This window comes from Furipterus horrens, unplaced genomic scaffold (genome assembly GCF_987537825.1).
Source record: "Furipterus horrens unplaced genomic scaffold, mFurHor1.1.pri manual_scaffold_15, whole genome shotgun sequence".
NCBI lineage: Eukaryota > Metazoa > Chordata > Mammalia > Chiroptera > Furipteridae > Furipterus > Furipterus horrens.
The window spans coordinates 220,115-230,593 of record NW_028327185.1 but is presented as its reverse complement, the minus strand read 5'-3'; the positions used below and the strand labels follow the sequence as shown (position 1 = coordinate 230,593).

Here is a 10,479-nt window from a genome sequence, read left to right as displayed (position 1 = left end):
TCTTCCCAGGCGCAGGCAGGCCCGAAGGCGCTCGATGATGACGTGCCCTGCGCCAGGCGGTGATTGGCGTCCGAAGCGGCGGTAGGCGGCAACGCGAGGCGGGGCTCGGACTGAGTCATCGCGAGAGTCGCGGGCTGAGGGGCGGGATGGCTACGGGGCTGCCCGGAGCTGGCCCGCGGCTTCCGGAGCCGGCTCTGGGGCCCGAGACATGGCCCGGGGTCCCGGCCCGCTAGGCTGGCCTCGCCCCCACACGGCCGCCATGCCCAAGCGAGGGAAGCGACTCAAGTTCCGGGCCCACGACGCCTGCTCTGGACGAGGTAGGCGCGGGGCCGGGGCGGCTGCCGGGCCTGGGGGCGCCGAGGGGAGAAGGGCGCCCCTCTGAGAGATGCTGCTCGTTTCAGTGACCGTGGCGGACTATGCCAACTCGGACCCGGCCGTCGTGAGGTCTGGGCGGGTCAAGAAAGCCGTCGCCAACGCTGTCCAGCAGGAAGGTAGGGTTCCGACGAGCCTGGACGCGGCCGTGGAGGCTTGTGCCCGGGGTCCCGTCCGTGTTTTTCCTGCAGCTCCTCGGGCCCCGTCCGTGGGCGCTTCGTGGGCGCCGGGGAGGGCGCGGGGCATCCTGGAGCGCCCTCGGTGCCCGCAGCAGAAGGGCCTGCCTTTGCGTGCGCGGCGGCCCCGCTGCCTTTTCTTTTCCCGCAGTTCACGCGTGTCCTCCTCGTGCCCTGCCCTTTGCTTCTCGTCCCCTCCCAGGCTTCTCTTACTTTCAGGCTTTTAACTCACGGTCTCCAACCCAGGAACATGATTAAACTGGGTTCCGTGCCTCTCAGAGGCTGGTCCCCAGAAGTGATGCAAATAAGAACAGCATTCCCCTTTCGCGCGTTTATCCGTGGGGGAGTGACGCACCCCTTTTTCTTCAAACCTGAGGTTGGCACGCTTCAGGAGTCAGTTTGCCCCCCACTTTCCAGTTTCTCATATTTGAAACACTCAGTTTTCTTTCTTTGTAGAGTCTCAGCTTTCTTCAGCCTCTCATGCTGCCGTGTTTATTTTTTCCTCCCCAGGGATGCGGATATCCTGCTTACGCTGTTTGCATTTCTGGGTGGGACTCTGCCTTCTCACTCCTGTCTTATTTCCTTCTAGTAAAATCTCTCTGTGGCTTGGAAGCCTCTCAGGTCCCTGCCGTGGAAGCTCTTTCTGGGGCTGGTGAGCCCTGTGACGCGGTGGACAGCAGCGACGAGCTGGACGCCCCGGAGGAGAGCGTGCAGGAGAGAGCGGTCTCCAGGAAAAAGAAAACCCGGAGGCACAGAGGTGCTGGGCTCGCTCTCTGCCGGTTTCCTGGTCCTGTGTGTGGTGACACCCCGGAGCATCACTTTCTCAGAGCCCCGAGGGGGTAGCCGTAGAGAAGCAGAGTTTGAATCTCAGTAGTGGGACAGGGTTCATGTACCGTGAACCTTTTCTTCGCTAATTTCACTTCCTACATTGTGAAGCTTCCTAATAGTTGTGTTGAAACGTCGTTCTTCAGTAATTACTGAATGTAGACCCTACAGACAACATTTTAAACAGCATTCTGCTTTGTAAATGTTATGATGGATCTCTGCGGAGGAAATTCTGATGGTCATTTGCCTTCTTTTTCAGGGGGATATCTAATAGGGGTAAGGTGGGGCCCAAACACAGTAGACTGAGCCTTAAATGATTACAAGGCAGGAAAGGACCCAAAACGAGGATGTTAATTTTGGAGACATTGGTCTGTGATGTAAGAACGCAGCATGAGAACCCGACTGAGTCACAGAACTGCAGGCACAGTTACCCTGAAAAGCAGAGGCACCTTGGGGCAGCTGGTATATAGGGATTTTTGCCCAGGAAAGAAGGGAGAAAGCTGGTTTTCGCATAATTATGCGACGAGGTCTGAGTTGAAGATTAAGAGTTAGATTCAGGTGTCTGTACAGAGTGTGAGTTCCTACTTGGACCCGTGTTGTATAGTGAACTTCAATCAAGAACATCCACACTAATGGGGTCTGATGAAGGATGTGGGATGCATGAAAACAGTGTCTTTGAATCCTGAATGCTTATGGCTAAGGTCATAGGTCAGACTGGCAATGGAAAAGGAAGAACTAGAAGAAAAACATGTTTGCAGATAGCTACTGAGTAATGAAAATAACACTGTATCTTACCTGCTTTTTAATTGCACTTTGAGGGTTTCCTTGTACCATCTTAAAGTCGGCTCTGTTTTTTAAATGACTGGACTGACGACCACATTTGGTGGGTGGGGATGGTGAGGAAAATCACAGGCAAAGCCGGACTCTGGATTCAGAAAGCCTGGGTGGGAAGGGTCTGCTTTCCTGTTAGTGAAATGGGCACAGTAATATTTTGCTTATTTCCATTGAAGACTTATTAGAATTGAACGTTTTAATGTATGCAAAGTTACTTAGGAAACTTCAAATTAGTACATAAATAATTGTTAAATAAAGGCCTATTCACTTGGGCAATAGGAAGCAAAAGTGTCCAGCAGCTTGAAAGGAGGAAAGGATGCGTTTGAGAGGCTGCCTTACCTGCTGGGCAAGTCTGGGGAGAATGGCGGTGATCGGGGATCTTTAGACATGTATGTAATGGAAGGTCAGGGTTATAGTTCTTCTTTCTGTTTCAGGAGACCTGGATGGGGCTGGAGAAGAGTACCCCATGGATATTTGGCTACTGCTGGCCTCCTACATTCGTCCCGAGGACATTGTGAATTTCTCCCTGATTTGTAAGAATGCCTGGACTGTCACTTGCACTGCTGCCTTTTGGACCAGGTTGTACCGAAGGTGCGGCCACAGGGAGCTCCCTGTTGTCTGTGTAGCTGGTTTCATGCTCTTTGTGATGTGGACCTGCTCCCAGGATGGTGACCTTTGCACTTTCTCTACTCCATGCCCGGTGTGAGCCTGGCTTTGGACTCCTTGAGTCCCTCTAATTTAAAACCGAGAGTATTAAGTCATCCAGGTAACCATCTCCCCCGTGGTCCCCTGCCCTGATCCAGTGTCCATGTACAACAAAAAATCTTGCTTCAGGTTTCAGAAGAATTATCTTTGACTTTTCCTCAGGGGGTTATCCTAGCTACAGTTTTCAAAAGCTTCACATGCCCATCTCTTTGCCTTTCCAACTGGATTAGCTTCTTAGGTTTGCTAGTCATCTTGAAGTATTGTACAGTTTTCATACTGACGCTGCCCTGCATATAGTCATGGAGGTGAGGAGAAGGGTGCCGAAGTGTAGTGAAGATTATGAACTGCCAGTGATAACATGCTGAGACATGGGACAGCAGACCCTGGTGGCTCTTCCTCAGGACACGGCCTGAAGCCTGTTGTCTGTCAAGGCAAAGACTTGCCCTTTTTTAGAGTGAAATACTGAGGATTACAAATTTTACAAAGGGTGCAGAAGTACAGGATTGTAAGGTATATGTGGATTGGGTTTCATGTAACAAAGAAGCAAAAGTAGCTGAGAAGTGAAGGAGATGGTAGTTTGCATGGGAGTGAGCATTGAGGACGAGCTGACCACTGGTCGGGCGTCATGCAGAGGTGAGGAGCCACGGGGGACTGACCAGGAGCAGGAGCGACAGGCCACACGTTGGTAGGAGTCCTGTGTCGTGTTTCAGGCACTACACGCTGGATGCCTCTCTGCCTTTGCGCCTGCGACCAGAGTCCATGGAGAAGCTGCGCTGCCTCCGGGCGTGCGTGATCCGGTCTCTGTACCATATGTATGAGCCCTTTGCTGCTCGAATCTCCAAAAACCCAGCCATTCCAGAGAGCACGCCCAGCACATTAAAGAATTCCAAAGTAAGTGAGAGTCAGCATTTGGCTTCTGTGCGGTGGGCCTGTTCTCACGACTCACCTCCAGCTGTCTCGGTGGGGCAGGCTTGGGCTGCAGGCCCCTGGTGGCTGGTGGCTGAGGCACACTCCAGGTCTCAGCTTTCCCTTCTCTAGATGTCCCTGCTGTGCCAGCCTGGCTTTCTCAGGCTTTTAGCCACACTCCTTATTCTCTTCATTTTCACTGTGCCTTGTACATCGTACTGTGTCAGGTAACTGGGTGGTTTGAGCTAGGAAGGACACAACTCACGCCGTGGGTCTAAACAACAGTTCTTAAGCAGCGCCTTCAATCATGACGCAAAGATACACCGTGAACAGCTTACTAGTTTTTCTGCTGTGACCTTGACATCTGGGTTTCCCCTTCTGTGTTGACCTTCAAGGTCCTGGTGTAGACCTTGCTCCCTTCACGTCTGCTGCTGCCCACTGCTGCCAGGCCCCACGGTTGGTGGCTTCAGAGACCAGGAGGCGCTCCCAGTTAGAGACCCCAGTGCTCTAAAGCCTTCTGTGTCCAGGCCAATGCTTTTGTCTTAGAGTTTCCCCAGTAGTTTATATTCACACGTCATATTCGAGTGGCTGGCATTTTGACCTGCACGTAGGCCTGTTGACCTTTGGTCTGTTGTCTTCCTTTTCTCCCTAATGAAATCCTTAGGGAGCACCTCTGCCCAGCGGGGCCAGTGTAGCAGGTGGGTTGATTCAGGCAAGTCGATGTCTCATCCCCCCCGGCCCCTGAATGGATGTCTAAATTTTTATTTCTTGAGGCTGTGGGTGATTTTTATTACTCTCTATTCACATAAAATCGGGTGTTGTGTAGCCCTCCCTCTTCTTTTGTGTTTTATCTTATGCTTCAGATGTTATGACTCTTCTTCCCCTGTGTAGCCCTGCTGTGATAATATTCGACCTGATACCTACTGACCAGAGGGTGCTGCTGATTTCAAGGCTATTGGTTCAGGTTCCTCCCAGGGTTGCAAATGCAGGTGGTCAGGGCCATGGGCTGAGCTCAGTTTAATGCCACGCCAGCTGATAGACACAGGGTAGGGAAAGAATTTTACCCAGCAGCTGTTTCTGCTTGTCATGGGAGTGGACAGTGGGTCCTGTCACCTTTAGTTTCCACCCCCAGAGACAGTGATAGCGTCAGACCGGCTGAGGAGAAGGGCACTATCCCCGAGCCCACCTGCCAGGTGCAGGTCGGTTGCTGGCAGCAGAGCAGCGTTGGCAAACTCGTGCTGACACATCGTAGCGGCTCCAGTGCCCAGTCTGAAGGGACACGTGTCTTCTCTCACTCACCACCGTATAGTAATTGTTCAAGTGGATGCTGAAAAGCCAGTGTGGATGATAGCTCAGGGTTCACCCAGATGATGCACCCTGGCCACCGGCTGCTGCTGCTGTGCCTGTTAGAGATTGTCTGAGGAGGTGGTGGGGCCTGCATCGGCCACTGTCCTGTGCGTGGCATTCTGGGAGGTGCCAGCGTGCCTGAAGGAGCTTCTCGCACGTGGTTCTCCCTCTCTCTCTTTTCAGTAGCGTAGCGTGTGTGGGACACTGGAGCCGCTGTGATAGCAGCAGAAGTGTGTGCCCCTTAAAGCCCAGCCCCTTGTTTTTGATGGAACATCAGGACGTGCAGGGCACGTCTGAAGGGCAGGACAGCTGGCACGGCGGACGACCCACCCTTTGCCCCCTGGGAGGTACTTCACTTCTTGTGCTTACCCCTAGCTGTAGCCTGCCTTCCACCGAGGGGTGTGCTGAGCTCAGCCCAGTTCTGTCATGTCCACACTGGCTGCCTGCTCCCAGAGGGTCCTGAGTGGCTGGTTCCTACTTATTATGGGGTCGGCCATCTCTGCCTGCCCTTGCCACCCTCTTGCCTGGTGGCTCTTCTGTTTTAATGTAGAGGAGTCGCCTGCTGAATCAGAGTCCCCAGTCTCTAAGAGGCGTGTTTATCTTTAACGATGAGAACAGTAGGGGCTGCCTGCACAGCCTCTGAGGTTGACTCACATGGGTCCCTCTTTTCCGGGCTGAATAGCCCAGGACTCCCCACATGTCTCTAGTGTCAGGCGGGGGGTCTCTCTCTAGGCCAGAGGGGAACCACAGCATTGGGACGGCAGCTGGCTCCTGAGCTGACAAATAGAAAGGTTTCTGCGGCTCATTTTTTGTTACCTTATTTTGATTTTTTTCCTTTTCTGTCTTGTTTATTTTTGGTTTATTTTATTTTTATTTTTTTACAGTGCTTACTTTTCTGGTGCAGAAAGATTGTTGGGAACAGACAGGAACCAATGTGGGAATTCAACTTCAAGTTCAAAAAACAGGTATGTAGTTCTATTTTTTTTTTTTTTTTCAAATAATATCTTGTTCTAATAAATTTAAATGTAAAGTTGCCAAATTAAACTCAAATCACATCAAAACTTAAGTGATGCCATGAAGAGAAAATGGTGAAGGAGATACCCTGGATGAAGCCCCATAGGGTGTCACACCTTGGAGCAAAGAGGGGCCCTAGAGTGGGTCCTGGGTCCATGAACACACAGCTGGGCAGGATGTTTGGGGGACAGTTAAATTTTAATATGCTGTGGATATTATAGGACGCGGAATTTTTCTTAATTTTCTTGGATGTGATAATGATATTGTGGTTATACATGTGTCTTTTTTCATGCTGAATAAGAGTGGAATATCACTGTCTCTTTCAAATGGCTTTGCACTTCCTACCCCAAAGTGCGTGTGATTTTTTTGTACGTGCGTATATATAAAACGAGAGGGGGAAAGGAAACTGTGTGACGGAGTTTGCCATCTTGCAGACACTGGAGAGCCTCTGGCAGAGCCGTGCGTTTCTGCATCTTGCCAGGTGGCAGGAAATGCCACATAAATGAAGCTTTACACCCATTGCTGGATTGTTCATCCAGAAGTGCCCCCTCGTCATTCATCCAGAAGTGCCCCCTCTTTCCAAGGGCAGGTGTTTCTTGATCTGTATGGAAACCAATATGTACATAAAGAGAGAGGAGATACTGAAAAATGGGTCTCGCGGCATCAGCTGAGCCATAAAATTTTCATTGATGACGTCTTAAAGCCACGAGATGAATTCTCTGTTTCTCTCAGCCCCCCAGGTTAAAGAGCAAGTGCATTGGGGCACTGCAGCCCCCCGTTCAGTACGAAGATGTCCACACCAACCCCGACCAGGACTGCTGCCTCCTGCAGGTTACTACCCTCAACTTCATCTTCATCCCCATTGTCATGGGAATGATTTTCACATTGGTGAGTGCAGACAGGGCGTCCCTGCAGCTCTTGCATAGACTGACTGTCCCTAGGTGTCAGAGAAAGCTGTAAATGTAACCATTAGAGAAGATTTTAAGAAGTCTGAAAGGAACAGACAGATCTGTGGAGAAGTTTTAGTATATTTACCTCTGTTCTCTGTAGTGAAGGGACTGTTTCTGCCTCTCCCATGTAGTGACCATTACTGTTAGAGAAACATCACCTCTCTGGGGACAGGGAGGAGGCTGTACGAGAGCCCCGTGTGTTGGGGCCTTGAGTGTCATACGTGTGATATGTGTTTAAACATTTTTCAAAATGGATTTTAGAGAAGAAGGGAGAGAGAAAAAGAGGGAAATATCAAATTATTTTTGTGTTTATTGATGCATCATTGGTTGATTTTTGTATGCCTTGACTGGGGATCGAACCTGCAACCTTGACGCAGTGGGATGATGCTCCAACCACCTGAGATGCCCAGTCAGGGCAATATATGGCAATATTAAAATGTGGGGTGACCATCTCTGTCTTAGAGGGACGCTCTGACCCTTTAAGACTTAGCTAAAACTTAGATTAGTAAACAACAAATATGCCTCTGGCATAATTTTTTTTTTAAATAATTTATTTGTTTATTTTATTTTTAGAGAGAGGGGAAAGGAGAAAAGAGAGGGAGAGAAATATCACTGTGTGGTTGCCTCTCACTCGCGCTCCCAGCTGGGGACCTGACGTGCAATCTAGTCATGTGCCCTGACTGGGAATCAACCCAGCGACACTTGGCTCGCAGGCCGACGCTCAATCCACTGAGCCACAGCAGGCAGGGCTTATTTTTTAGGTTTTTAAATTTTTTAACTGGATGGGCAACTGGAGAATTTATGTAATTTATCTTCTCTGTATTTTAGGCTTACGTTCAGAGAATATGGGGGTCCCCTGTCCACATTGAGAATAAGTTTATTTTTTTTAATGGTGGAATAAATAATATATACTGCATGGAAAGAATTTAAATAATGCATAAGTACACTGAGAAAAGATGACTTAGACTTCAGTGACCTAAAACTGAGTGTCCCTTTGGGACTGTTCTGTGTCTAGATAGGTGCCCGTGCACACCCTCCTTCAGGTCACACACACTACGGCTGTCATGGGCACCGCCTCTCCCCCCTCTCAGTTAGGTCATGGGAATGAACTCTTTACACACCATTTATGTTCCGTGTACTTCAGACTCATGCAGTTCTATACAGACGTACACATGCATGAATGCCTTTAGAGATTCTGTGGTGTATCTCACAAAAAAGAAAAATAGGGGGTGAGGTGTGTGCTTCATGCATCTTTCCTGACTTGCTCAACAGTATCTCATCAAAATCCCTTCAAGTCATCCCTTATCACTGTAACTCAATATTTCACATTGGGTTTGGTGGTAGTCTGTGTGCATGTTCTGATTTATTCAGTCATTTGAGAGGCATTCCTTAGCATAGTTTTAAATGTATAAAGCTAAGAACTTAGAAAATGTCCTTCAGTTTTTTTGTGCCTTTGCAAAGGTGTTGGTATTATGACTTAGAGATTATCTTGTGGCCTTGACAGTGTATGTTTTGTCTGGTCTGCCTCATTTCAGAGTGGGCTGTAGGGGAACAAGGTGGTTTAATTGGGTTATGGGATTTAATGACCTTTGCTTTTCCCTCCAGTTCACGATCAGTGTGAGCACGGACATGCGGCATCATCGTGTGAGACTGGTGTTCCAGGACTCTCCTGTCTGCGGTGGTCGGAAACTGCGCAGTGAGCAGGGTGTGCAAGTCATCCTGGACCCAGTGCACAGCGTTCGCCTCTTTGACTGGTGGCACCCGCAGTACCCATTCTCCCTGCGAGCATAGTCCCTGCGTCCCGTCCCTGCAGCAGGCCAAGCCAGGCCTGGCCCATCCACACTCAGCCTCGTGGGGAAGACGGCTGGATTGTGGATCTGGCTAGTGATGTAGATGCTCTCCCAATGGGGGAAGGATCGAACCCCATGTTCCCAGAACATAAGAGGAAAAACAACTGACTCCTAAACATATTTCAATGTAAAAATTTTATTTGAAAGGAGAAACCAGGTCCTATTTTTTGTGTTAAACCCCATTTGGTGCTATTGAGTTTGTTCTTTATTCTTTTGTTCCAGTGCAAATGTATGGTCTTGCTCTGGGGAAAAATTAGACTCTTCAATCTCCAATCAAGGAAGCTTAAGCATTCCCTATGGATCAGAGGAAACTTAAGAGGCATAGAATTGTTGCAACTGTTGCTTCCAGTTTAGCTGCCCCTCAAATTCAAGTCAATATTTTCTCCCTTTCCCCTTCTCCAGAAATAAAGCAGGTGACAGGGTTTTCAGAATCTTATAAGATTGACTTGTGTATCTTTCTCTAAAAATAATTTTTGGGTATTTATTACATAAATATTCTTTTGCCAGTTTTGGGTTTCAGGTTTGTTTTTGCATGAGGCTGAGAGTAGTCATGATAATGACTGTGCCCTTTGTCCCATACTAGGAACTTTACATAAAGTCTAATCTCCACAGTCCTGCAAGGTGGGTGATACCACTCTCATTCTGTAGTAGAGGGAACAGAATCAGTGACTCAGGCAGGACTCCGCTCTGCCACTTAGAGGGTCAGTCTCGTTTTTCTCGTGGCAAGCGGTGGTGAAGGGGCGTAGACAGGATGCACAGAGATACAAAGTCAGAGTTGGGTAAAAGTTGGATGAAGGTGTGTAAGACTGGTGAAAGTGTTACAGTAAAATGTAAAACAAACCAAGAAAGTTATTACAGGAAAGACTGGTATTTTTTTAAAAAAATAATTTATTTGTATGTTTGTTTATTTTTAGAGAGAGAGAGAGAAACATCACTGTGTGGTTGCCTCTCAGTCGCGCCCCTGACTGGGGACCTGACGTGCAACCTAGTCATGTGCCCTGACTGGGAATCGAACCAGCGATACTTGGTTTGCAGGCGGATGCTCAATCCACTGAGCCACAGCAGCCAGGGTCAAGACTGGTATTTTCATTGAATTGTTGGAAAGGCATTTGTGATACTGAAGGTCATTTAAAAATGCATCCTGTGTTGAAACCAGCCTCCTGAGCTACAAGCCCTTGTGACTTGCCTGCTCCGCCCTGCGTGCCCTGTCACCCTGTGTCATTCCTGTGGAAGCAGTGCTGTCAGAGGACCTGCTGTGGCTGGTGTGCTCTGGGCAGAAATGCAGGCTGAGGTGTGTTGTTTTGTGTTTGCTACCAAGGTAACCTTGCTGCTTTGTCCTGCCCCCTCACCCACCCCAAATCAGCCAGTAAGCTGGATGTTGCCAGAGGTGGGCGTTCGGATGATGTTCCCTAAACGTGAATATCAGATATCGTGTGGGGACAGCTGCTACCATACTGAATAGGTGTGTTTTTTCCTCACTATCCTCTCTTTCCCCTGCTA

The 10,479-nt window shown here is 49.1% G+C and overlaps 1 protein-coding gene across 2 annotated transcripts; it reads left to right on the top strand.

Moving 5' to 3' along the window:
- Window positions 1–102: 102 nt before the first annotated feature.
- On the top strand, window positions 103–9,418 carry TMEM183A (transmembrane protein 183A). 2 transcript variants are annotated; one of them, XM_090263540.1, is made up of 8 exons: window positions 103–317; window positions 402–491; window positions 1,138–1,305; window positions 2,642–2,798; window positions 3,623–3,803; window positions 6,050–6,130; window positions 6,920–7,067; window positions 8,735–8,902. In XM_090263540.1, exons 1-8 carry the CDS (start codon window positions 209–211, stop codon window positions 8,827–8,829), a joined length of 1,029 nt encoding a protein of 342 aa, XP_090119666.1. In that variant the 5' UTR covers window positions 103–208; the 3' UTR covers window positions 8,830–8,902. The 2 variants fall into 2 exon arrangements, with proteins under 2 accessions (XP_090119666.1, XP_090119665.1); XM_090263539.1 differs by having other exon boundaries at window positions 105–317; window positions 6,912–7,067; window positions 8,735–9,418.
- Window positions 9,419–10,479: the final 1,061 nt, after the last annotated feature.

What these genes read in the sequence shown, in the direction of transcription:
- TMEM183A (XM_090263539.1), top strand. Translation starts at nt 209, where the DNA reads ATGGCCCGGGGTCCCGGCCCGCTAGGCTGGCCTCGCCCCCACACGGCC. An exon ending in GAAAACCCGGAGGCACAGAG is followed by an intron (nt 1,306 to 2,641) that starts GTGCTGGGCTCG and finishes TTTCTGTTTCAG; the next exon opens with GAGACCTGGATGGGGCTGGA. An exon ending in GCACATTAAAGAATTCCAAA is followed by an intron (nt 3,804 to 6,049) that starts GTAAGTGAGAGT and finishes ATTTTTTTACAG; the next exon opens with TGCTTACTTTTCTGGTGCAG.